The sequence below is a fragment of the Eublepharis macularius genome, chromosome 6 (genome assembly GCF_028583425.1).
Source record: "Eublepharis macularius isolate TG4126 chromosome 6, MPM_Emac_v1.0, whole genome shotgun sequence".
Lineage (NCBI taxonomy): Eukaryota > Metazoa > Chordata > Lepidosauria > Squamata > Eublepharidae > Eublepharis > Eublepharis macularius.
In genome coordinates, this window is record NC_072795.1 from 36,265,957 (window position 1) to 36,293,815 (window position 27,859).

At 42.0% G+C, this 27,859-nt stretch overlaps 1 protein-coding gene across 1 annotated transcript in view; it reads left to right on the forward strand.

The window, feature by feature from the left end:
• Positions 1-27,859, forward strand: part of WWTR1 (WW domain containing transcription regulator 1) — a 106,405-nt gene that overhangs the window by 43,161 nt on the left and 35,385 nt on the right. The window contains exon 2 of the mRNA XM_054982589.1: positions 22,592-22,728. Coding sequence (XP_054838564.1) covers positions 22,592-22,728 — 137 coding nt within the window. The remainder of the gene's footprint in view (positions 1-22,591; positions 22,729-27,859) is intronic.

A 27,859-nucleotide genomic window follows, 5' to 3' on the forward strand; every position in this document is an offset into this window, starting at 1 on the left:
AGCCCTTGGCTAGACTGACAAATGGTACATTTGAATATAGGGCAACAATTTGTATTAAGCCTCCTCTCTCATCGTCTGTCTCCCCTTTTGTGTAAGAACAAAATACAGCTTTACTGTAGAAGGAGGTAATCTAGGGCCAGGTCAAAACTGGCAATACTTCCTTGTACCTTTTTTGGTGCGAGGCTGCTTAAATTCCCGCCCACCCCACCCCCTTCACATACTTGTAGTAGGGTACGGCTGAGCACTGGCACAGATCTTCACCCTTCTTTAGCTGAGGTCAGCTAGCAGCCAGCAGACATTCCCTTTATTTTGGAAAGGTTTCATTTGGGCAAAGACGGGTCTCTTTTAACCAGATCCTGCCTTTCATCTGTTTTTGATGGCAAAATACCATATTTCCCAGTCGTTTGCAAACACTGACTGTCTGGCAGGATTTCCTGGATACACAGTAGTTCTGAGATTGTGAAAGGCTAACATTCTGAACTTCACAGATTAGTCTGGTTGTTTGTACTGCCTCCCCCCACCCCCCACTCCCATGGGAATTAATCAGCTTATCACTGGGGAAGGCAGACGTGTAGCCCCAGAATAAGTCATTTGGCTATTTTGTACCCTTAATTGGCATCTCAGCCCTTCAACTGGGCACCTAGCCCCATTTCTCAATAGAATTAGCTTCACAAGACAGTATGCTTAAGATCCTATACTTGGAAGTAAAACCTATGGAGTTCAACATGACTTATAAGGATGCCCCCTCCTTGGTACTGGATCCTCGTCTGTGTCAGCCAGAACGTTCCTCCTAAATGCATTCAGATATTAGAAATAAAAGACAAAAGTAGAGGGTGATTTCCCGCCCTAGAAAGTGTTTGGGAGCTCCTAGTCTGCGGTTCCTTCTGGTATATCTAGGTTGGAGACAGGGATTAGTTTTTCCAAAGAGCTGAAAGAGGTAAGACAGAGACAATTGTAGTCTCTGGTATACACCGTCATTCCACTCCTTTATTTATAGATGTTTGAGGCTTTTGTAGTCTTTCAAAAACCTGCACAAGTTGTTTTGACCAAAACCAAAAAAGTATATATACAAACCATAGAAATGATGCTTCTACTGTTTTACCTTAAATTTTCTTGCAACCCATTTTCTCTTCAGCACTAAGTATTCTTGATATATCTAGTTAATGACTATTTATTGGTTTGGCAGTACATAGTATATGTTGGACTTCCTTGATCATTCAGACTCTGTATTGTGGAAGGTTTAACCACAACAAAAGATCTGAAATGGGTGGTGGGGATGGCAATTCTTCTCGTTAGCAATGGTGTTGCTTTAACATGGAGTCAAATTGGTTATGGTGGCTAGAGTGTGGGGCATAGAAGAGGGGAAGTGACTGTTGCTTTTTTCCCCATTCAGAGGGCTTCAGAGAACAGTTTTAAAAAATTAATCATCCAGAAAACTTGGGATGTAGAGAGGATTTGGCTTCCAAACAAGAGATGTAGCGGTACCAAGACCTGTTTTGCATGATCTGTTCTATGAATGTTCTAAGTAAAACTTTTTATTGGAGAAAGGAATTCCTAAAGCCCATTGTGTTGACATTTGGAAACTCTGACTAGAATTGGGAGGGGGAAAGCATATTGTCATAGGAAAATCTGAGCAGTGTTATGCACATTTGCAGAAATGGCATAACAGAATCCTCCTGGAGTTCATTTTGTTGTCCTTTTTCTGATGGACTTGCATGGATCCACCAACTGTCACATACTCTGTGATGAGCCACGTTGTTGGTGAGTCCCCCCACCCTTGCAGTCTGGGGCAGGCAGCAAACAAAGAGGCTCATCCAAGCCCCTGGCAGACCGCAGTGTACAGCTGGCAGGGCTGCATTTAGTTTGATGGCTCACAAGTTGTGTGTGAACCTGCTCCAAGACGTTCTTTGCTGGAGTGACAAAGAATGTGTCTGGTGTGCGGGCGGCTCTGTAATGAAACGCACAGCAGAGTCCTGTCTTCTGTACCTCCCTAATTCCAGTTTGGCAACAGTGATCAAAACACTATAGTATCGGTTATAGTCTTTGAGACAGAGCTCAAACTCGGGAGAGAAGAGAGCGCACTAATGAAAACCACAAGCCCCATCCTCTGGCTCCCCTCTATTTTAATTTGTTCTTATAGTCAACATACCCCAGCTCTGTTCCCATAGGTTGCTGTATAAATTATTCATATAGAATATGTTTCATTACGGGGAAAGTACGGAGGCATTTCCTTGCAACTGTAATTCTTTGCCCACTGTTTATTCTCACTATGCTGTGGGAGGTGGGTCATCCCCCCACCCCCCGCTCCCAGACAGGGCTCACCCAACAGAGATTCTGCCAGGGAAGAAGTATCGAATGAGATATACAGTGGATGGCACAGGGTATCAGTGTGATACCCAGTGCATTTTCCCTTTCACTAAGGTTTGCTTGGCCAGTGGAATCTCCGCAGTAGTCTGTCGCCTCCCCATGCAGTGGCAAAATAATATTTGCAGGGGCCTGTCCTTGTTACCACTTCATGCCAAAATAGAATGTTCAGGAGTTTGTTCATTGCCCCATACTGAATCTCAGCAGAGCAAGGCGATCAGATACCTAAGCATTTCTTCTTTGCAAAAATGTCTATAGCTCCATTCTCATGCAGATCTTCCAGCTCTGATCACGGAAATCTGATCCTCTTGTGTGGTTCCTGATCCCCCCCCAACCCTCTCCTGTTCATTCACCTGCTGGAGGTCCAGAATGTGCATGGTTTAAAGCAGTTAGTGAGCTACTTTCCACTTGGCTAGGAGGTACCCTCAGTGAGTGTATGCAGTAGACGCTCAATTAGTAGAGACTGTTGGGTGGTGGTACTAATTGACAGGCAAGAATATATGACCAAACTAAAGGGTGAGCTGGCAGCACACCAGATGGCCTAAGAGAGATTCTGCCTGGGTTATAACTTGGGTGGATCTGGAAAACATCAACAAAATAATGCAGAGCTGGAGACCAGATTGACCAGTCACATAGCCTCAGTGGAACATCACTGGAGAGATCTTGGCTTGAATCCTTGGGGGCCCTTGAAAAGAGGTAGGAAGACCAAATTGTGCTGCTTGGAGCCTTCTGAAACAGTCGGTAAGGGATCTATTACAGTAGCTAAGGAATCTATCTCCTTCAGGGGATAGGCACCCCTGAAGGAGTGGTTCTGTGAGCTGCTATACTGAGATTATAGAATAAAGTAGTAGAGTAAGGACCCCCTGTGTTAGCACTAGGGCTTAACTCAGCACTGGTGCAGTAGCAATTAATATTGCTGGCATGTCACCAAGCTTTTAGAGAGACCAGCAGCAAAGCCCTAGGTTTTTGTGTGGCTTTGACCGGTGAAGTGGGATATGAGATAGGGCCAGCCATTTTTTTAAATATGGTGGCACCCCGAGTTCCTTGGAGTGTGACTAAATGCATATTTGAGTAGGAAAATTACGATTATAAAGGATGCTTTTGAAATAAATTGAAAATGTAACAATAACAGTGCTTTCTTTGGTATGTATTGTGCAAAACCAGTCTGGCAAAGAAATTCTGTAATGCTGTTCGGTTGGGTTGTACCGTTTTCTTCCATCTGCCCCCACATGTTCTGCTACCACGTGCCTCCTGCTAATGCAGCATGCTTGTCTTGTGTCAGTGGAAAGTGCCTTGTATTGAGGTAACATGTAGGCACTGTCAGAACAAAATGGTTGCGTCCAACACATGATACAGTATGTGCACTTACTTTTTCCTCTTTACCATAATGCTATATATAATGATGTCATTCAATTCCCTTTTCCCCCCTCTTGCTCTTTCTCTCAGAAATTGGGATTTGATCCAAAATCTAAAGGTTAAGTTATCAATAGAACTCAAAGAATGTTTTGTTTCCCGTTGTGCAAGTCCACAGCATATACTAACAATGAAATCAGTCAATTACTTGGGAGATCTTAGTGGAGCATTCTTAAAGAGTTCCCTCCAGACATTGTTGAAACTGATTCAGGAAAAAGAGCAATTCTTTTCAGAAATGAAATAATTTTAATTAGTAATTCATGTAGGATAAGTGATGTTAAAGCAGTTCAGTAATGTGCCAGCTTTGGGATAAAGCAGTTGTAATGACTATTTGGTGAGAAGATTGGGTTTGTGACACAATCCATTAATTAAGCACGATGACTTTGCTTTGTCTCTTGTTTCAAAGGCCCTAAAAAGTCATAGTATCTGCAGAAACCATATGGATTGTATAAGGCATTATCGCAGGCTGAGATGCTGTAATGTGAACTGTGTGGCAGAGGATCTCTCCTTTGGTAGAAGAAGCTGGATAAAGACTGTGGACTACTCTGTGTTACGAAAAAAACCAAATGATGGCAGTTTTATGCTGAGTGGAAAGTGCTTGTTTTAGTTCTGGTTTCATGAAGTAAAAAAAAATTAGACTTTTAGCCAGAGTGCTAATGGGTTATACGTCTAGTCTTACTCGTGCTGTGTATATTTAAATACTTAAATAAATTGGGCAGGCAAAAGTCAACCCAGCATAATTTTTTAAAAATGTTAGCTGCCAATTCTCCTTAGTACTGTATATTTTTCCAGTTTGTAAGTAACTGTCACTGCAGTCATTAGAGCCTGTTCCTAGGAGTAAGTCCTGAGTAGGCCTGCTTAGTAGGCCTGCTTCCTCAGCAGAAATTGCAATCCACTTCAAACATTTTCAGATGTATGTGCTAAGGTGTCTTGCATGTAAACCCACTAGTGAATTTAAACCACTATAAGGTTTTATAACCTTTCAAGCTGGTTTGAATTAAACAGATTGTCTGGATTCATTTCAGTCCTGTTTCAGGGCTGTTTTTTGGACCAGAATATTTTGGTAATACTGATTGATGATCTACTCCAAGAGAGTGGCTGGGGAAGTGCATCCTTATTGATTCTTCTTAACTCATCATGGGATCCTTCTTCTTAGGCTTCCTGAACTGGAGGGCACCATTCTCTGGTGATTTGCTACTAGACATGGGCACGAACCACAAAAAAAACTGAACCACGTGGTTCATGGATTTCAACGAACCAGGAACCACGAATTCCCATGAACTGGGGCAAGTTCCTGAACCTGTTCGTGGTTCGTGGGGTTTAAATGCCCCTTTCTGGCTGCTTAGCAGCAGGGAAAGGGGCATTTGATCGTTTAAAGGGCCCTTTCCTGCCCCTTGCAAGCGGTGGGGTGGGGGTGGGGGGCTGCGGTTGGGATTTGTGAGGTTTGGGCGTTTAAAGGGCCCTGCTGCTTGCAAGCAGCAGGTCCCTTTAAACTATCAGCTGGCAGGCGTGGAGGGGGGAATCCCCCCCTGTTGCCTGCCAGCTGTTAGTTTAAAGGGCCATTTAAAGTTTAAATGGCCGTTTTCTCAGGGCTGGTTTGTGGGTTTTTTTGGTTCGTATTCAGGTTCGTGCCCATCTCTATTTGCTACTACTTGGCTGAATGAAGAAGGAACATCAATTGGTGCAAAAGAAAGAATTCTTTAATTATAAAGTAATCCCTACGCATTTTACATCAACTTTATTAAGGGTCTTCAGAATTCTTTTTAATGTCTATCCCGTATGTGCACTTATTGCAAAGCAGCTGGATGTTTCCAGAAGGTGGGACTAGTGTTGAACCCTATGGCATTTTTGCTATAGGATCCTCTGGGCTGCTTAACCTTTGCATGAAGCCTCTGAGAGCAATTGTTCAGAGATTTGATGTATGGTGCCAGCAGTATGTCGGCGATGACAAGCTCTGTTTGTCCTTGCTAACTGATTGGGTGTGTGTAAATCCTAAACAGATACTTGGAGAAGGTAATGGATGAAGGCCATAAACTGAGGCTCAGGCCAGACAAAACTGTTAGTCAGTGGTACAGCCAGTCATGAACTAAGGAGTCAGCCTGTTCTAGAGGTGGTAGTTCCCTTCATGAAACACTCGGTATGTACTGTGGCATCTAGGCTTGATAGAGTTGTTGGGTCAAGTTTCCTCTCTATTAAATGGTACCCTTTTGTGAACTTTGGGTGGTTCGGTAGCTGCAATAGTTCCTTAAGAATCAGAATTTGGCCACTGTCATTTATGGAGGTGGAAAGTGCTGCAAGTTGTAGCCAACTTATGGTAACCCCTGCTGGGGTTTTCAAGACCAGAGGTGGTTTGCCATTACTTGTCTCTGTATAGCAATGTTGATCTTCCTTAAAGGTTTCCCATCCAATTACTAACCAGGGCCAACCCTCTTAGCTTCTGAGATCTGATCAGATCAGGCTTGCCTGGGCTATCCAGATCAGGTCATTGTCACCCATACTCTGATCACATTCAGATTCGATTGCTGCGATATGCTTTATGTTTGCACACTATTAGAAGTCTTATTTGCTGGGTGGAAGAAGGCTGATGTCTTACTATACACATGTCTGAAACTTCTCATGTTTTAATAATAGCCAATTGTTTATGTACTTGGGAATTATATTTGGGTGGAAAGGCAGCATACACATGTTTTTAAAATAATAAATATTTTTTAATTTTACATTCTCAAAATATTAATTTATATCAAAGCAGCGATACTGCTTTGAGTACTAAAAGTTGAACTTCCAAGACCAGTGTTCAAATCTATGCTCAGCCATACATTTCTCCGAGATTCCTTGGGCTAGTCACAGTCTCCGTCTAATTTAAGGTCAGAGCGTTAGTTGGAATAAAGAGAAAATTATATAACCTTTGTATATACTGCCCTGAGCTCTTTGGAGGAAAGTCATGATATAAATGCGTCAAATATACGAAGACAATAAAGTAGTTACCCTTTCATGGTTCATATTCACAGCTGCAATAAGGCACTGTGGGTGGCTTGTGTCAATATCTTGCAACAACTGATGGGGACCAAGTCTCAGACAGTGAGAAAAGCAGCTGCTAAACCTTATTATTTGCTAACTTTAGCCTGCTATTTATTTCCTGGTACTGACAGTTAGGGTTGCAAGCAAAAACTTCTCAAAATAAGACATGCCGTGGCATTTTGGCATCTTTCATATTGAGTGCCATGAAACTGTCATGTTCAGCAGTGGGTTGCGTATTCTTTGGAATCAGTGTGTGTTCAAAGTGGGGAACAAGTTTTTTAAAATAAGGAGTATCTGTTGAAACCACACCATGATTCATACCCGAAAGAATACACCCACCCTCTGAAACGTGCTCCCAGGATAACAAAGGAAAATATTACTTCAAATCAAAGTAAGATCACTGGATTGGTAATGGTCTATAAAATCTAAGACTCAATTCAGAGAGTTGCCTTCAGGCAGCCTGTTGAACTTCAGATCCTGCTAGTGGAGTCACTTTCCTTCAGTGGAGGACCCTTTCGCGTCCGAGGAAGGTTCCTCTTGCCAGAAGAAAGCACCTCCATTGGTGGGATAGATCAGGCAATAGGCTTAGGACGGTGCAACTAGATTTAGGATGGTACTGTTAATGTGCTCATCTGATAACTATCGTCATAAGAGCTAGTTTACAAAATATATTTTAAAAGAATATAATACACTGTTGACTCTGGCAGGATTAAGATGATGACGACCATAAAGGATATGCAGACCAGAGTCTGTGGATTTAAACAGACAGGTGGAGGATATAAAATGTCCTGTAAATGCTGGGGAAGCAGGGACAGTTCTGAAGATTAATTTGATCTGGTTGTGGGGAGTGTTCAGAGCTAACATGGAGAGCGCGCGCGCGCACACACACACATGCTGTCCCACTAGTTTCCGCAGCTGTCAAAAGAATATAATTGGGAAATTAGCTCGGAACAGCCTCTCTGACCAGATCAAATGAAATGCAGGATCTTCCTTGATTTGTTTCTGTTCCCAGCTATTTTTTTAACACCAATAGCGTTCTTTTCCATAACAAGTCACCCTAACCCTTTGCCTTTGTAGTAAAAACCAGTTCAGCCATGTCAGTCTGCAGTAGAACAGCAGGATTTGAGTCCAGTGGCACCTTAGAGACCAACTAGATTTTCAGGGTATGAGCTACCTGAAGAAGTGGTATCTGAAGACAGAACCTTTGCCTCTTGAAATCTTATATCTTGAAAATCTTGTTGGTCTCTAAGGTGCCACTTGACTCAAATCCTACTATAGTACTATAGTAAAAAAACAGTAACCCCATTTTCTCTCTGTTATAGTGCTCCTATGTCCAGGAGTTTGACATTTTAAAATATGGCAATAAATAACTTTATCACATGATAAAAACCCTTTCAACAGCTTATTTCTGCGGGTGTTTTACAACTGCTTTTAAAAACTATATTTAGAACTCTGTCACTTGTAAAGTTGCGTGGAACTGGTTTCTCTTACTCTCAAAAGCCTTGTGGTAGGTTGGGTGAAGGAGGCCCAGCTCCCAGGTGATCACCGATAGAACAGGAGAGTCTGCAGTTTGCTGTGGCTGAAGATTATTTGCAGGGGGTGTGGGGCTAGAGATACTTACACAAGTCTTTGCAGTTTAATTTCACAATCAAATTCAATCTGCCTGTTCACTGGAATAATACTTCAGTAAAGATTTAACTGTGTGGCCAATTCCCTCAGTGTTCTCAATGTTTCCGTTGCTACAAAAAGCTGACTTGCAGTATCACTGAATTTGATGCAGATTGTTTTATTGACACACAGATGACTCTAAGATTACTTTTAGACACTACACAATAACCGTAGGAAAAGTGTATTTTTCCTGTACAGGATCTAATGGGGGAGGCTGTGTTGCACAGCTTAGTGTTTTTTCCCTTGATCCAAATTGCTGCATGCTCTTGGATGCTTTTTTAAAGTTGCCATTTCACATCGTGAATGTCCATAGTCATTTCCCAGCTTCATGTGTGGGTTACCCTTAGCGTAGGCATTTTTGAGCAGGTAGGCTGTTTAGTATTTTTGTGGTTACTAATTTTTCTGGACTGCTTCTTTGGAAAACTCTTCTACATTCATATTTGATATAATCTTTCCTGGTTTTTTTTTCTCCTTGATATAGTGAATTGAAAAGAAAATGTTCATTCAGCATCAGGCTGACATCAGAGCCTTCTTTTTGTAATCCTGAAAGACAGAAGGCTCTAATTAAAAAATCACTGTTAAAAGCATTAACTGCAGCCACAGCAAGCACTTGTTGACACTGCTGTAAATGAGTCAAGTGAGTAAGCCGCTTTTCTGAGTCTCTGTGGCGCTGCGTGTCATTTTTAAAAGGCAGGACTTTATTTTGTCAGGATTGTCCCAATTATCCATTTGGTAGATGAGAACTGATCTTATCCATTGGCGATTGAGATTTGGGCCCAGAAAATTGAGGCTCAAATCCCACCTTGCCCATAGACATACTGTGTGGGTGGCCTTGGGCAACTTTCCATCTCTTAGGCCGTATCTGCACGACAGGTTTAAACTGGTTTTAACAGGTCTCTCTTCTCCCCAGAGAATTTTGAGAACTGTTCTGTGAGGAAGGGGAGTGAAGACTGTCTTTCAGAGAATTCTCTTGCCAAGCTACGAATCTCAAGAAATTCTGAGGAAAGCCTTGATGTTTAAACCGGAATCAAATTGGTGCAAGTTTCAATATCCGTAATTTCAGTTCCTCCATGTAAAATGCAAATAGAAACCATCAGCTTCTCTGGGATGCTGTAATACTGAAATGTATGGTGGGGGGGATGGGAATAGACAAAGTGCACACTAAAAATGCCTAAGGACTATTACCAGTTACAGCAAAGCTGTAAATGCAAAATAGTTTGTCTTTTGCTGAGATACTGGAGGGGGCAGTTCATACATTTACCTTGCTAGGGAGACACATATGCATGCAGATGCACTGTCAGAGATTAGCTGGTGAGGTAAGTGAGTTTGAATGCCTTTCAGTCAAGGGAGTGGTCACACAGGCTGGAGGGCATGCTATCCAGTGCAGGCTGGTGCTTGCTTAGCAAAACTGACATCAGCAGCAAGCAAGGCAAGACCAGTCCCCTCCTTATGGACTCTGCCTTGCATCACAATCGTAGATAAGGAAGTCTTCTGTGAGCTCCCTCAAAGGGGTCAGACTCCTCATAAAAATCCAAGATGCAGCATCTAACTGTGTTTGACAAACTATACGCCATGAAGATTTGGAGAGGCTGAGTGACAATGAGATGTGTATAGTTCTTTGCATCCACGTGAACTCTTGGAGGTCATGAAATAAGCATTTTCATATACAGATATGCATCTAACCCTGCAGTTCCTCCAACAGAACGGCAACAAGAGAGAGGGTGGCAATTTCTACCAGTTGCTGCCTCTCACTGTAGACCCACCCCCCTTTGCCCCCTGAGATATTCCTGAGATGCAGGAGAAAGTCCTGCTCTGTGAAGTCTGTGGATGGTTGGATAGATGCCGCTGTTAAGTTCCAGGTGAGGCCACTCCACAAAATCTTGCCTCTCCTCTCCTTGCTCATTTTCCACATTCACTGCTAGACTGTGAACCCCTTGCACACAAGGGTCTGATCAGGGCTTTTTTTCAGCTGGAACACAGTGGAACGAAGTTCCGGAACCTCTTGAAAATGGTCACATGGCTGGTGGCCCTGCCCCCTGATCTCCAGGCAGAGGGGAGTTTAGATTGCCCTCCGCGCCACTCGGCAGTGCAGAGGGCAATCTAAACTCCCCTCTGTCTGGAGATCAGGGGGTAGGGCCACCAGCCATGTGACCATTTTCTCCAAGGGCAACCCACTGAGTTCCACCACCTCTTTTCCCAGGAAAAAAAGCCCTGGGTCTGATACAGTGAGGCCATCAAATTGCTTTCTTGGGGCCTTGAGGATTGTTCCTAAGGGTTTGCTTTTAATCAGGGTGGTGGAACTCAGTGGGTTGCCCTCGACAAAGGGGAGTTTAGATTGCCCACTGCACCACTTGGCGGCACCGAGGGCAATCTAAACTCCCCTCTGTCTGGAGATCAGGGGGCGGGGCCACCAGCCATGTGACCATTTTCAAGAGGTTCTGGAACTCGGTTCCCCCGCATTCCAGCTAAAATAAAGCCCTGCTTTTAATTATACTCTGCCTCTCGTAGTAAGGAAGAAAGAGCAACTTTGGGCAGACGCTGTTTCTGAGGGGGAGGACAGGGGAAAACAAGCAAGCTAGCGTTCTATCTGTTGTGGAGAACAAAAAGTTGGGCAATGATTTGGCTGTGCTTACAGGGATGTAAACAGATTTCCCAATGTTTAATAATGGCTCTGTATAGTTGGAAGGGGATGACTGGGTATTCTGTAGGACAATGTAAGCTGTCACCCTGTGAAGAGCAGTAAATGAGTGAGAACATGTGAGTTGTTTTTGATGACTCATCAACTTCCCACTTGCTCTAAAGCAAGCTTACTTTTGATGTGGCTCAGGCACAAAATCCGGCCCCAGGACACAAAGCCCTGGTAAAGGAACTCATGTGAGAAGTTGCTCTGGTAGCTAACTCGTACATTTATAATATCCGGTTAAGCAAAATAACAGGACTGTAAATCTCTCTGTTTCAGGTGACTTAGCAAGTTTTGCTTCTGGTTTAATGAGGTGTAGTAAATTTAAAGTCAGGAAATAGAAATTGGTATGATTAGGTGTATCGTTACAGGTAGCAATAGCTGGAGGAGGAAGAAGACAAGACTTTGCATGCATTGCCTGCTAATAATAATTTTTTAAAAAGATTCTTTCTCTTTCCCGCTCTTGGCTAGGGTGCTGTGGAAGTGAGGGATTAGAACCTAGTCACTCTTTATAAATATGATATGTGTCATGACTTCAAAATGCCAAAAGACATATGACCTTTTCAAGTGGGAAGCAAATATTCCAAAAGCAAACTTAGCCCAGCAGGGGAATTTAGAAATGGGTCTCCGACATTCAGGATCGCCTGGATCCTGATTCTGATTTTAGTCTTGCAAAGCAGTCCAGCCACAAATTCCTTCTTTGTTGCTTGCCTTGTGCTGTCCCAGTACCTGCCTTTTCCTTCCATACCAAGGATAATAGCAGATTGGATAGGTGACTCTGTTGGGAAAATGCTGTGATCTGAACCCCTTCCCTGAGGCCCACTCACCTAAAATACAATTAAAGACTTTGTGAAAGCTAATCACATCTTGTTGGGTTGCACTTCAATTATTAAACCCCCACCACCACCGCACGCATATGTTTACTATAGTCCTTTTCACATGTTACAATGAATGCAAATACATCCTACACGTACATCTGTTTCTAATAAAGAGCCAACACATGCTCAGTTTGCAATTGAAACCAGGGACCAGTACCTGGATAAATGTGACACTTGTATCCCATGTTGATCTGTACATGTGTTGCGTGTAACATAAGTAGAGTTACCAGCCCCCCCCCTCCCCGGCACGGGTAGGAGATCCCCCATTCCCAGCCTCTGCCCCCTGCCATGTCTCACCTGGCTGCCAGGGAAGAGAAAGGAGTGGAAAGAGGCCTAGGACCCCTGTAGTGTGCTCCAAAGCTCTTCCATGTCACGAATGACATCATTCCTGGAGTGACATGAAAGCAACAGGTTGCACACAGGGTTGATTTGGTAAAAATCAGCCCCAAACACAAGATTGGGGGCTGATTTTGACCAAATCAGCCCCATATGTGCCCTGTCGCTTCTGCAAGGTGAATCCCCTGTCTCTCCTCCCCGCCCCGATTTCCTTGTCACCTGATTTCGAGCCTGGAGGACCTGGTAACCCTGAACATAAGAATTGCCGAAGACATGTATTTTTAAAAAATCAAGCATACACTGTATGTGGATTGGATATGCAGTCACTGAAACTTGTGAACAGGGATTGGGTTGTTTGCTTTTGAAGACTGACCTCTGATGATCCAAGTCTCTGACCACTGTGCTTTCTTAAATGATGGAGACATGACCTGATCTCAGCTGAAGTTAAGCCTTCATTTATTTATGCACTTCATTTTATACCCTATTTTGCTCCCCAGTCCTGAAGTGCAAGTGACTTAAATGATTTTCCTCGCCCCCATTTTACTATCACAATAATTCTATCAGATTACTTAGGCTGAGAGGGTGTGACTGGCCCAAGGTCACCCTGCGAGGTTCCATGGCACAGCAGAGATTAGAACCTGGGTCTCCCTGATCATAGCTTGACACGTATTGCTATACCACAATTTAATTTAACATATTGGACTTTTTGCCTGTTCTCCCTGCAAGTTGGCTCAGGGCAGGTCACAACATAATAATAAGGCGTTAAGTTAAAAAGATAACAATACACAATAATAGAGTAAAATAGCATAATCACAGTACAAAAGTTAAAACCTGCAGTATCAAAGACTGTCTTTAGGATGTTTCCAATACTCTTTCCAGTATTTATGAGCTGGATGATAAGGTGCTGGAGTAAATGCTGTACATTTACAAACTGAAGGCAGTTTTGGCCAATATATGGATTTAAGTTTAAAGCTAACTATCTAAAACGCTTGCCGAATGTTATAAAAAGACGACAACATTGATCCTGACTATGTGAAAAATGTATAGATGGGCAATAAAAACAGTTGCTTTGTATCAAAGTATAAAAATGATTCACCTTGCATTTTCATACTTGCCACAGTTGTGTTAGCCTATAAAAAGTGTAGATCTTTTTTTTCCAATGAGAGCTGGAATGCATGGACTAATTATAAACCGGTCCTAGGATTTAAAAATAAGTAGGTTTCCACACCTTATGAAGTTGAGCACTGTGAGCTAACTGCTGCTTTTCCTTGAATTCCTTCAACTTGAGAACATCAATATGAATGCCAGTGTGCAGCCCTCCTGCCAAGCAGACTCTGCCTCCATGCTCCTTAGTGAAGTGCCGATGCTTTCCTCTTTCACCAGGATGCTACTAGAAGGGCAATCCAGGGCTCTCAAAGCTTAAGGCAGTTTGAACATTGAATGTTTACACAGAACATTCTTGTGTCTCGTCTTTTTTAAATGCAGCTGTAGAGTTTCAGATCTGTTCTCTCCTCATCATTTAATCAGTTTTTCAAGCATTGCATAGTTCTTATTGCCCTACTTCTTGGTTCTGTTTGTTTTTAGTCTTTCATAAAATCAGATAACTTCTTCAATATTGCTCATACTGGTTACACTGACAGGGTTTCTGGCTGCTGGAAGCAAAGGAGGTGTCTACATACAATTATAGTAACCAGGGCTTTTTTTCAGCTGGAACGCAGTGGAACAGAGTTCCGGCACCTCTTGAAAATGGTCATATGGCTGGTGGCCTCACCCCTTGATCTCCAGACAGAGGGGAGTTTAGATTGCCCTCCGTGCCACTGGCAATCTGTACTCCCCTCTGTCTGGAGATCAGGGGCGGGGCCACTGGCCATGTGACCATTTTTGCCGAGAGCGATTTAAACTTTAAAAAACTCCCCCCTTGTTCCAGCTGACCCAAAGTGACACCATTGTGCGGTTCTGGGAGCATGCACGCACTTTGCACGCGCACATGTGGCACCAGAGGCACCACCTCCCACCGGGAGTTGCCCCCTGTGCTGGCAACCCACTGAGTTCCACCACCTCTTTTCCCAGAGAAAAAGCCCTGATAGTAACCAAATAATGACACTAGCCCTTTTCAGGTGTTATGTGTAGTGTCAATTCAACTGCATGTAACCAGAGTCACGATCCTTCCAATACATGTGGTTGCTATTTTGTCTGTAATGGGCATATTTCTGCTTCAGTGCATGCTACACATGGTGCACATCAGGAAGATGGCAGGCAGCATGTGCTCCTGATATGTGCTGTAGCATCTAAGAAGGGGTTTTAATCTCAGGAGAAGCATGTGAGAAGTCTTCCACCCAGATCAATCAATGCAGGTCGAGGTTTCAGTTCACCTGAAGCACAGTTCTTTTGGGTGAAAGCCCATTGAGGTGTTTCGCTGTGAGTCATAATGAAATGATGAGAGATCAAGGGACATGCATGTGAGATTTCAAGCAATGCTGCTTGTGTGGGTGAATATGAATAATTTGGTTTTAACATTCACTTCTAATGTGAATGGAATATATAAATGCAAGTAAAATATTTCGGGGAAGAGAGCCAAACATTATATGAATATCTGGAAATGCGCCCCAGAGTTTGATTTCCCCCCTCCCTTCCTCCTGTACCATCCTTTTATATATGGAGTCAGCCAGAGACTTTCTCCTGGTTGCTTCTTCGTGTTTGTGGATGGCTTGGTACAGCAGGGCTCACTTTTTAAATCCCGTCAGGGCAGGATTTCTCCGGTGGGTATGTTCTATGTTACATGAAAGGGATGTAGAGAATTGGCTGGCAAAACAAAGGGCAGGAGGTGAAGTGGGCTTTGCAGGACTGCAGCTCCTTTCATTCTAATTTGGTGAGCAAGAAAGCAAATGCTAGAGCAGGGCGTGTTTGTGACAAATGTGTTTCCCAAAAGGGTAGATGTCATTTGGCACGATGGCATTTCTAGGATGCCAATGCCAGGAGTGAAAGGAAGGCATTGCTGATAACAATGGTAGCTTTTAAGTGGCAGCGGTTTTAAAATAAACAATGGCATTTGTCCCATATGTCGTCTCTTATAGTATCTATGACTTTGTCTTGAGACAAGAGTTAAGATCCACTAAAAAGTTTTGGTTTCATTTGGGATCCCAAATTCACTTGGGATGGGGGTAGGGTGGGAAACTGAATTAAAAACGCATAGGAAGACATAGCGTTGGATCCATCCAACTTCTCTGCTGGTGAAAAAGGAAGGAAAGGTTCTCTTTGATCACAAAAAGGCTATGCTGGGACTTGTGTGTACAAAAGCCATAGGGAATGGGAGCTGTAGTAATGTGCAGAAGTGGGTGAGCGGGAGAGGAAAAGGTGGATGGATCCAACCATTGCATTAGAAATCACTTTTCTGATGTAATTTCAATGACTCGCAAATTGTAATGAAGGGCATGCACGTGTTTTGTCTCACTAACGTTCTTAAAATGCAGTTTATTCTGAAGCTATAGAGAAGTTATCTCAAAAGTTGCAGATGTGGCTAAGCATTAATCTGTCTAAAGGACGACTTTGTACTGACAAATATGGCAATGAAACACGGCCAGCCATAGAGAAGGGGTTGGTTTCTGCACATCATGGGGGTACTCGTGTTATACAGAAAAAAATCCCTCCCTTAAAACAAAAAGAGATGTGGAGAACCCCTGATGGGAGAACTGTATGCTCATTGTGGCCAAGGAACCCTAGTAGCATTGAGGCTGAAGGAAAGCAAGTTTCTCTTATCTGTAATCTAATGATTTAGGGAGAGGTAAATTAGGATTGGATCATGCCTTCCCACTATTCTTTTCTAGAATAATTGGAGCAGTAGATTTTGCACTTTGGATGCTCTTTGAGGGATGATTTACTTTGTTTGTTTGTTTGACAGCATTATATCCTGCCTTTCTGCTCTCACAAGGGCCACCAAAGCAGCTAGCAATTTTAAAATATACATAAATATTTTTAAACAATTAAAATAAACAAAACAATAACAGCAACATATCATTAAAGTTAAATTTGGACTGAAATTGAAAGTGCTTTCCTTCTAATTCCTCCCTTTTCCCAAAAAAGGCAGACCTCTGAAAGTTTAAAGGACCCATGGGATAAAGCAAGTGGGTTTATATATTTATCCCTCAATCCCCCCTCTCATGATTATTTGTGAGTCCCCAGATGTGTTAATCTAATTATCACATATCCTTTACGTAGTATTGCAAGTCCTCAAGTGATGTCTGGAAATCTTTTTTTCCCCCAAGAATTTTTTATTTTATTAATAGAATTAAAAGCCCAGTAAAAAGGGCAAGAAAATAAAGGAAAGAAGTAGTGAAAAGAGAGTACAAAAAATAAAAGAGACAAATTGGAAATAACAAATAATCCATAATACATGTTTCATTTTCCATTTTTCTCTACAACATCTATCATATTTTAACGAACATTATACATTTAATATCTCCAAAATTTTCCTTTTCCAATACTGCCCCCCTTCTATTTATTTTTCCCAAATTTATCTTCTTAAAAATCAAAACCACAAACCATCGGTTCATTTTTCCTTGTCTCACGCAGAAAGTCAATAAGGGGTTTCCAGTTAACCAAAAAAATAGACCATGTTTGATCAGAGCTATAAGCTTAGCCATCTCCACTAACTCCATCATTTTCATAAACCAGTCCTTGATTGAAGGCAATTCTGTACTTTTTCATTTTTGCGCATATAAAAGCCTAGCTGCCATGGGGTCATATATAGAAATAAAATACCATGTCAATTTTCCAACTGTTTGTCCATTAATTCCAGTAAAAAGACTTCTGGTTTAAATAGTATAGTAATCTTAAATATTTTTTGCATTGTCATGTGAATTCGTGACCACATTTTTTTAGCTTTACAGCAAGTCCACCAAAGATGATAAAATGTTCCCTCATGTTGCTCACATTTCCAACATTTATTTGACATATCTTTACTCATTTTTGCTAATTTGTCAGGAGACATATACCACCAAAGTAAATTTGAGCCCCTTTACCCACATATTCTCCCACTGGTCTATCAGTACATTATACCCCAAAATTTTAGCCCATTTTACCATTCAGTCTTTCACAGATTCTTCTTCCATTTCAAATTTCAGTAACAGTTTATACATTTTGGAAATAACATGTTCATCATTTGTACAAAGCTCTTTTTCAGACTCAGTCTTTTCATTATCAAAGCCCCATAGTTTTTTATCTGATTTGAACCTCTCATGATTATTTGTGGGTCCCCAGATATGTTAATTTAATTATCACGTACCCTTTATGTAGTATTGACAATCCCCAAGTGATGTCTGGAGATCTCATGGAATTAGAATTGATCTCCAGATGACAGAGATCAGCTCCCCTGGAGAAAATGGCTGCTTAGAAGGGTGAACTTTATGGCATTATACTCGTGCTGAGGTCCGTCCCCTCCTCAAAACCTGACCTTCCTAGGCTTCTATTAAGTATTGTGATTAACAGCTCATAACAGCAACTTTATTGAAGACTGGAAACACACAGACAGGAGCCAGGCACAACAGGAGCCAATTTATACATAAGAAAACCACACCCCTTTTTAGCAACAACCAATACAAAACTAGTTAGAATCCTTTGTTTGCATAAACCATATACACAGTAACTTATTTCCAGTATGGTGATTGGTCTTTATTATACAGATCTGATTGGCCGCTGCCAGCACGAAACAACCATAGTAACGAAGGCTTCAGGAGCCTTAGCTCAGCCTGAAGCTATGCCAATACATAACAGTTCCACCCCCAGATTTTCAGGAATTTCCAATCCTGGAAGTTGGCAACTACCTTTATGCCAGACGTTTATTATTTTTTTAAAGCATAGGATAATTTTGTGATGCTGTTACACATGAAAGAACTGAAAGGTGGTGGGTTGTTTACGTGCTTGGTATTCAAGGGATAAAAGAACCCAAATGGAAACTCATCTCATGGCTAACTGTGCTTCAGCATCTTTCGCTGGGGTGAATCCAATGGTGTGTCTCCATGGACTTCTAACCACAGAATGTGTCTTTTGTGGCTCCACCCTCTCCTTGTGCCTGCAGAAATGCTCTGGTGAATCCACCCCTTTATCTCTTGGAACCTCCACTTAGTTTCCGTTATGTCAGCCATTAGCCATAATGATAAAAGTAATTATGGGAAAAGGCACCAACAAGGAAGCTAAAGCCGAAAGCTGTCCATTGAACAGAAGCCAAAGGAAGCCATCTAAAAATGTATCAGGTATCCAAGAGCAACGATGTGGGTGTCAAAATATTTTTATTGTTATTACTCAGCAGCCAGAGAAGTTGGGGGTAAATCTCTTGTTTATCATTTCCAAGCCAGTAAATTCCTGTTGAAGCAGAACTGACCAGTGAAACTTCCCGTTTTCCTAATAATAGAGGAACCTACTTCTTACGTTTTCATGGCTGGAATCTCAAAAAAAATATAGTTTCTTTCTTTCTTCCTTCTCACAAATACTGTGATTTGGATCCAAGCTCCTACGAACAGGGTGTTTCACATAATTTTTAGGATCTCCCTATAGCTACCTCCTCTCCTGCCCATACAGCCAAGTATGGCCAAGCCTACAGGGACTTTTCCTGGCGGTCATAATGGCCAGTTTGCCTCTGGATCCCTATTTTCCAGTGCTATTGCTTTCTACGGGGTAGTTACCAGTTTTAAGATAATCTGTCAGTGGCATCATATGATGGGGTCTATCTTGTCCCTGTACTTTCGATACTACTTAAAATCTTGCAACTCGTGTACAAAAAACAACACTGTCCTGAGTTAGAAGAATCTCTCTTTTTTCTGATTCGGAATGTTGCCAGATAGATAGCTTCTCCAGCTGCTTTTTTGGCTGTATAATTCAGGACTGGGTGAGGCAGGAGCTGGAAAGAGAATGACCACAGCACTGTGTGTAAAAAGCCAGGTTTTTAGCGATTTAAGAATCAGAGGTTAACTTATTATTACTTTACTTGTCTTAAAGTGAAGACCCTTGTTTATATGAAATATTAGAGAATTTCTTCTGCTAGCTGTTATGGACAGCTTTTGGATTGTTAGCTCCTCGTTGTGTGTGTCTGTTGAATTGTGTGTGCACCACTGGGAAACAGCAATCTTGTCTACTTTAGATTTTCTTGTATCCTGTCTGCATTGTATGATATTATAAACAAGAAAGTGGCTTGTGAAGAATTTGGGGGGAGGGAAAATCCGATCTCTTGCTTCCTCCCCTCTTGACCACCCTCCACCCTTTTGCATACCCCACCCCACCTTCCCATCTCTGCTTGTTCTCTTCCTCCCACCCGTACTGCTTTCTTCCCTTGGCTGCTCCTTTGCTAGGCCACTTCATAAAGCTAATCTCACAAAATCTCAATTTTAAAAAATTGCTAAACTTGGGGGGTCCATCAGGTTTCAAGAAATAGCCCCCCTTTCTCTACCAGGCTCCTATGTCTGAAAAATTAAATATACAATTAATTGTAAGCAATTTGTTATCCATAGTTTACTAATACGTTTCAACTATTTTTAGTAACTTTCAGTGTAATAAATAATCCACATGTGGATAATGTGATTTACTTTATAGATTTGGGTGCAATCCTTCACACAGGCAGGCTATTTTAAACCACTCTTAAATTAATACGATTTTAAGCATTCCAGCTGCATGCAAGATTGCATACTAGATGTATAATCCTGATACGTAGTCCTTGGGTTTTGATTTTGTTGTGATAGAGAAAGAAGGTTTTAAACCTTTATTTCTCCCATGCTGTGCCTGTTTAAAAATTCGGCTGTACAGTTACATACTGCAAAGGGGCAAAAACACCCTTCAGTGTTAAATGACTGGCCAACATCTGGAGTCACAAGCAATATGTAAAACATGCTTTTTCTAGGAATGTGTCCATAAATGTTTAGTCTGATACTGGCAGAAAGTAAAAGGGGAAGATGATGCAGGTGAAAGAAAGTAAAGATTTTTCCAGAGAGCAATGGCTAGTAGGGTACTTTGAATGAGGAAGGAAGGGGCCCAGGAAAGGCAAACACTGAGTTGTCTAATGGAAATGGGAAAGACTTGGAATTAAGAGAAACCTTGTAGAAAGGAAGTGACTCAGATGCTGGAAAGCAGGGCGAGTGAGACATGCAAGTGAAAGTATGACCTTGAGCTGCAGAGCTGGAAGATTTAGGGTAAAGGTAAAACCAAGCTTCCAACAGCAAGTGGCATCAGTTCTGTTTCTTCTGCTGTGCTGCTTCTAATGCTAATAATAGTAATATTTATAAAGCATTTTCAGAAGTGAAGTGGGTTACAGTAAGCCAACAAATGATAGTTCCTATCCACAAACTCAGTCGTGAAAAGTGGGGAGTGGGTTAAAGAAGACCCAAAAGAGAGACAGTGGTAGAATGATTAGTGCGCAAAGATGCCATGGGAAGAAAGATGTCTCAGTGCCTTGTTTAAACGCCCAAAAACGAGGGAAACGTACCCACAAGTAGAGCATTCTTAAAGGAAAGTGAAAAAAGACAATTATGTGGAATGGCAGAAGAAATGTCTTAGTTAATACTGGCCTGTGTCCTGCCATTCCACAGAGCAAAGTTGGAAGTCATCCTCCAGCCCACAGAGGCCAATTGATGAGCGGGTTAGGTGGGAGGAAGGATCCTTAGGTTCAGAGGAAGTTCCTATAGCCTCAGATAGAATATATGGCATTGTTATTATTAATATCATTATTAATCATTATTAATTGTTTTTAATAGAATTGTTTATTGTTTGGTAAGTATAATCAAACTTCTGTACACTGTCATGTCATGACTGGTCTAACCTTCTTCCAAAATGTTGCCAGCAAGAAATCTGATAAGGTAGAGGTAGCTAGATACTGAACTGGATGCAGCTGAGAAACATCAGTAGCTGTACTGAGTCTCTCTGGCAGCCTTAGTGCTGGCCATGGGTATCATAGTTGCTGTCATTTAGTAAGTGGTCAGTATTTCTAACATGGTACACATAAAGGCTACCTTGACTAGGGCTGCACATGCTCATTTTAGCTGGAGATGTGCTCTGTAGATGTTTCTGTAGATAATTAATACTGGCATTTGAATCCTTGCATGTGTGCACAAATATTTTTTCAGCCCAGTGATGGTACAAGATGAGAGAAAAGAGACAAAATACTGGAGAGCACCACAATTTGAGGAGAGCCATATTGTGGGAGAAAGTACTGGGCAAGGCTTCTGGCCATAATCTCCTTCCAGACCTGCTTTGCTCCTGGGCTTGCCATTTGCCCACTTGCAGTGTGTAAACCCCCATCCTTGACCCCAACTCCTGCCCTTGAGAAATTGCAAAGCAGCAGAAAAAATGGCTGGAAAATGGCCGCCATAGTGATGCTCTAGGAATTTCCCACATCTCTATGGACTTTGCCATAGAGGTTAGGGGAAATTCCTAGAGTGTCATCCGGAAGTAACATCACACCCTCCCTAGACTGGGCTCTCCTACTTCCCATGATCTGAGCACCAGCACTGCTTCCTGAGAGGAAAGAGAAATCAAGCAATGCAGGCAGAGCAGCTGTGATTCCGCTTCCTCCTGACTGCCAGCAAAGTGGGAGGAGGTAATGGGCCTAGGCTATGCCTGTCAGGTCCTCAACCCATGCTGCCTGGGAGGAGAGTGAGCCTCAGCAGACTGGCAGCACCACTTGAGCTCACTACCTTTTCAGCTGCCAGCAGTGCTAATGGAGGTGATGAATGTAGGGCATAGGTCACTGCCTCCCTGACGAGCATCACTTTGTGCCAGCAAAATACTTGGAGCTGACTTTGGAGTGCAGCCATTTTGGAGCCTTATAAATATTGCTTTTGTTGTGATGCAAAGGTAGAGGAATGGACCATATAATAATAATAATAATAATAATAATAATAATAATAATAATAATAATAATAATAATAATAATAATATTCGATTTATATACTGCCCTTCAGGACAACTTAATGCCCACTCAGAGCGGTTTACAAAGTGTTATTATTACCCCACAACAATCACCCTGTGAGGTGGGTGGGGCTAAGAGAGCTCAAGAGAACTGTGACTCGCCCAAGGTCACCCAGCTGGCTTTGTGGAGGAGTGGGGAATCAAACCCGGCTCTCCAGATTAGAGTCCCGTGCTCTTAACCACTACACCAAACTGCACAAATGAGAAATCTGAATTCTTTCTGAAGTACATGGATGAGAGATGTTTAGTTTCTTTGCCCCTGAAACCCCTGTTTTCTGTTTTGCAGCCATATAGAAAAAATTACAACATGGCAAGATCCTCGAAAGACTATGACCCAGCCATTGAATCACATGAGCCATCACCCTCCAACCACTTCCGCCCCAGTATCCCAGCGATCAATGGCACTGTCACAACCCAACCTTGGTGAGTAACAAGAAATTGGGACTGTATTGGACTCAAAAGTATTCTTATTTATATCGCAGGGGCTGGTTGGAGGGGAATTTATATCTTGTAATTCATAAACTGGAGGACTCTCCCTTCTGGCCTGACAGCTATAACGGGGAAAGGGGTAATGGAAGAGCCCCCTTGGATGGCTCTCCGTGCTTCCCTAGGGAAAGTAGTCCTCAGTTTTACCATAGTAGTTACCGTAGTAAGCTCCAGTTGTTTGACTCAAGCCACTGCACATTGTGGCATAAGTCAAAAAACAACAGTCATGCAATACCTTTTTATGGGGAGCTACCAAAATATCATAAAATAGCGAGCTTTCAAGTTCCCCAGGACTTTGATCCTGGGTGGATCAAAATCAAAACAAAGGAAGTGGGGGAGAGATTTCAGGGCATGATGGAAAGTCTGAGGGATATATTAATATAGAAACCATATTAATTTATAAATGACTAGTTTTTGTGCACTTCATTTAGAGCTCTAGCAGTGGATGACCTCTCAAGACTGCAACAGTTACATTTTGAAGGTCTTTATCAGTCTTATTTGAGTCCATGTTTGACCTACGCACATATCTTTCTGTTAAATGAAACAAATGCCAGCTGCTCCCCTGTGACTTGGTTTCTCCTGACAACTGTCGCCAAATGCAATGGCTATTTGGAGCATAAAAAAGTGAGGGGGTTTATTTTGTGAGTCACTGGACAGTAGCAGATGTATCACAAGAGTAGAGTTTACTAGGATCTCTTCTTTATACATCAAAGGCTAGGGAACAATTTAGTGAGTCACACTAAATCGTAATAATGAGCTAATTTCCTGCAATATCCTAAGGATTTGGTGAGTAATATATGAAATTAACTCTCCTTCTCACTTGTTTGATTGCAGTCATGACATAGCAGTTTATTTAGAACCTTTTTTTAGTGAGCTAAAACAAATAAGTTTAACTAGCCTTGCAAAAGCATATGGAGAAATCAAGAAGCCCCTAGTAGAAGGCTGTTCCATAGTTACCCACCAAACACCTTCCTGACGTTTAGAGTTGATGTGGTTATATGATACCTTTGTATACAACTTTTCTTCCTTATTCAAAAACATGATCTATTAGGAATGGCAGCTCAAAGCAGCAAGGCAGCATAGCCTAGTACAGATGCAACACAGGCTGTGTGCATGAAAGTATTCCTGGGGGTGCATGTGCCTTTTCCCTTCCTCTCCTCTCTAGCATGGTTTCTCTTTTTTTCTTCCTTTATCGGCCTTAACTATGGTTTAGCATTACATATGATCTAATGCTCACCTTTGTTAAGCATCATTAAGGCTTCCCATCTTAGCCAAGATAAGCAAACCTAGTAAAGAGGAAACCTGTATAACATTTACCATGGCTAGCATCAATGCAGATGCAACTCTAAACCATGTTTAAGGTTAATAAGAAAAGAGAGAGATGACTTTAGGCTGGAGAACAGAGAGAAGAGGAGCATGCATCCTTAGGGCTAATGCTCGGCTTGTAAACCATGGTTTCAGGGAGCCATAACTTGTAGCTCCATATCATGACCTTATTTCTAAGGATCTTAGTCAGAGGGAAAGGACACATCCCATGTTTTTTTTCTGTCCTAGAGCAAGTGTTATAAAATCTACCTTGCTGGGTTCCTGTCAGATACTTAAGCAAGCAGATTTTTGAAATGGCGTTTGAGCCCCCAAGCCAGAGCTACCGTGCCAACATTCTACCAGACATCACAAGCGAAATAGAAGCTGGATAGGAAGTCAAACCACTTTTCTGGCAACAGCTGGTTTGAAACCTTTCACAAAAGCTGGATACACCTCTGTCTATTGCCCTAGAATTTTTCAGCGCTGTAGGAATCAACAATGTCTTTTGAAGATGTGCCACGGATAAGGTGGGGGCTTGATTTTCCAGGTCTGTGTCCTGGCCTGCACTTCCCAGTATTAACACTAATGTTTTTGTTTTTTTAATCTTGCCGTGCCTGTGATGATGAGTTGGAAAATTTGGCCCTTCCTGTATGGCTTGTTGCATTTAGTTTATAGGGTCCATTCCACCGATATTTTGAAGCACTCATAACTGGTTTATCATCAACAGTGAGATAACAGTGGTACTACATCGCTGATATACCTTTAACAAAAATTCATTGACATTCACATTTGTTCTGAAAGAGCCACGTTCTGCTTCTCCCAGCTTGCTTTTGAGGCTGATATTTATGACACACTTTTATGAATTAAACATCTGTGAGTCTGGTAATTTTTCTAGTTTAGCATTTTTTTAATTAAAAAAATCTGCCTTTAAGTGTTTAATGCTGTTACTTCTTCACGGTGTATATATGGTTTTAATGGGATTTTGTTCGTCCCAGGCTTATGCTTACGGCAACGTTCACTTTCCAAGTGGACTCATGCAATTACAATTAGTATTGATGTTGGAATGGTCTTATACTGGGTCTGAATAGCTTTCCCCTTCCAAAATGGTTATATAGAAAGAACAGACTCCTAGACTAGAGAGGGTTTTGATAGAAGGTGTAGGGCAGAGAGAGATTCCTCCATAAAGTGTAGGTTTTTCACTTACTGCTGGTGGAAAATAATTGATTTCCCCAACTCAAGTTACATTCAGAAAGAGTTTCTGATGCTATCAGCACTCAGCCTCAGTGAACATCTTAGATTTTAAATCCTGAATTTTAAACGTTTAGTTTTTAGTTAATCATTCTGAGCAGCTAGTAAATCATTTTGGCCTTAAATACCATTCCCAACAGAAAAGTATCCAAAACCTCTCTGGAGTACCCTTCTGCACTCTGTCTCAAAACTCTTCTTAATGCATAATCAGTTCTAAATATGGCTGTTTCCTTCTATATTGTGTTTCATCCTCTTGTGCTCTGTGATCTACCCTAGCTGCAGGTTCTTCACTGACTAGGTACTTCTAAATTGCAATATTATAGCCCAGATTTCTAAACCTTGCAGGGAAAAAAGCCCCTACCCCCAACTTGAAAAAGTGCTCTTGGCTTCATGAGTGCTACAAGGACTTACCTAATCAGCATTCTGTATTGCTAGACAGGGAGGTGGGCTGACCTTACAATTGTCTCAGGAATCAATAATTCAGCACCTGGAAATGTAAAAAAACACTTGTTCCTATGCTAGATTTAGTGTAGAAACTTGTGCAGCTGTCCAGTGTGGGGTGTATATGTAGTGGTCACAGGTTGTATAGGCCTGATCTCACCCTAAATGGCTGTAATTCGGAAAGTTCTGTGTCTGCCTCATTCATGGGGGGTTTTGTCTCCTGATTCTCTCTGTGCATGCTGGCTAATGAAACTGAAACCTCATAAGCTTATTCACTACAGTGGCAGTCCCCTGAATAAGGCCATCTACATAGTTAGTTGTGCTGAGATACTGACTGACCCCTGAAGTCAGTTTTAGCACCTGATTTGCTAGCATACATACGGTATATATAAGAGGATGGCCCTGACCTGAATAGCGCAGGCAACCCCAGTCTCATCAGATCTCAGAAGCTAAGCAGTTGGCCTTGGATAGTGATTGGATGGAAGACTGCGAATGAAGACTAAGGTTGTAGAGGCAGGCAATGGCAAACCACTTCTGATAATCTCTTGCCATGAAAACACTCCCAGGGGTTGCCATAAGTTAGCTATGTCTTGATGGAACTCTCCACCACCACCATAAGAGGATGAAGTATACAGAAAGGGAGTTTATACCCCCTTGGCAAAGTTGGTGGGAGTGGTTCACTTTAGTCTTTCTTTTGGCCCAAGCTATGTAATCATCTAAACCAGAGTAGGGGTTATCTCTGATGACTGGGGTTTACAGGATCAGATTTGGTTGGTGCATTTAGAGTAGATAAGCAGAGCGGAACTGAATGACTCGCTAGCAAGGGAAAGTGGTTTAAACACAATAGGGTATTTGGTCATAGAGATATGTTTGTATAACAAGTGGAGTCCAGGCTACGAGACGAGTCCCATAGCATGTAGAGGAGAGAATTTCATCCTGTTCTGCTTTACCTCATGACAGTTGCATCAAACTGGCAGTGCCATGAGAAAGTGGCACTTGGTAGAATTTCCCCTTCCAGTTGCTACTATTAATAGTCCAGGCTTGGAGATCCTAATACCAACCCCTGAATTCGGAGTAAGCGACCAGAAGCAAAGGAGAGCAGAGCTCCTGTACACTTTGTTCCATTTGGTTTCTTTCTGGCTGGCACCCACATGTTCTAGATAATGCTACGTTGCCTTTCTTCCTAATTGGCAGTGCAGCAAGAATGTACAGAGCAAAAAGCCCTTTTTCTAGCCAAAAAGGAATTCCTGACTGACCTCCCCACTTGGCAGTCGGAGCATCTGGCTTGCCAGGCAGGCTGTAGGTCTCGGCAGTCAATGCAGTGCTGTGATTAATGGCAGGCAGTTGGACGAGTTCAAGCTGGTTGCCAGGCTAGAAGGGTCGAAGGTCAGGGGAATCTGCCACTGCTGAGTGGAGAGAGCTTTCCCTGGGACTCCAAGGCCCACTGCATCTGTTCTGAAGCACTTGTGTAGGTTTCCTCATGTTTTCTCCTTTGGCTTCATCCACAATGCTAAACTGTTTGCAACCTTTCTTGGGTAACATTCTTAATACACAAAAAGAGGGATCTTAGGCCTGAATCCTGCATACAGATAGTGGTATAGGAATTACTTAAGATGCTGCTGCACGAAAAGTAGATCTGATTGACAAAGTTAGTACATTAGTTGGACAAGCCACACACACACACACACACACACACACACACACACACAAGTATTTTATGGTTTATTGACTTCATTTATAGTCTGCCTTTCTCATTGTTAGGTTACAGAATTCAGAACCAATACAATAAAAGCAACATAATAAATAATACCGCAAGCAATGCATCAGAATTGGATTAGAGAATTCAAAAACAGTGTGAGAAAAATGTATAATACATACTGTTAAAATTTGTTAACATTAAAAATAGTACAAATCATACTGTTTAATATATATGTACAAGTTTTAAAAAGATTTGCATGGGTATTAATGCCCAAATCAGTGACTGTCTAACACAGAGTACGTAGTTTTACTAGAAACCCTGTGAGCGAGGAAGCCTGTACAACTTGACCCCGCCCCCCAACCAACAGGAGGTTTG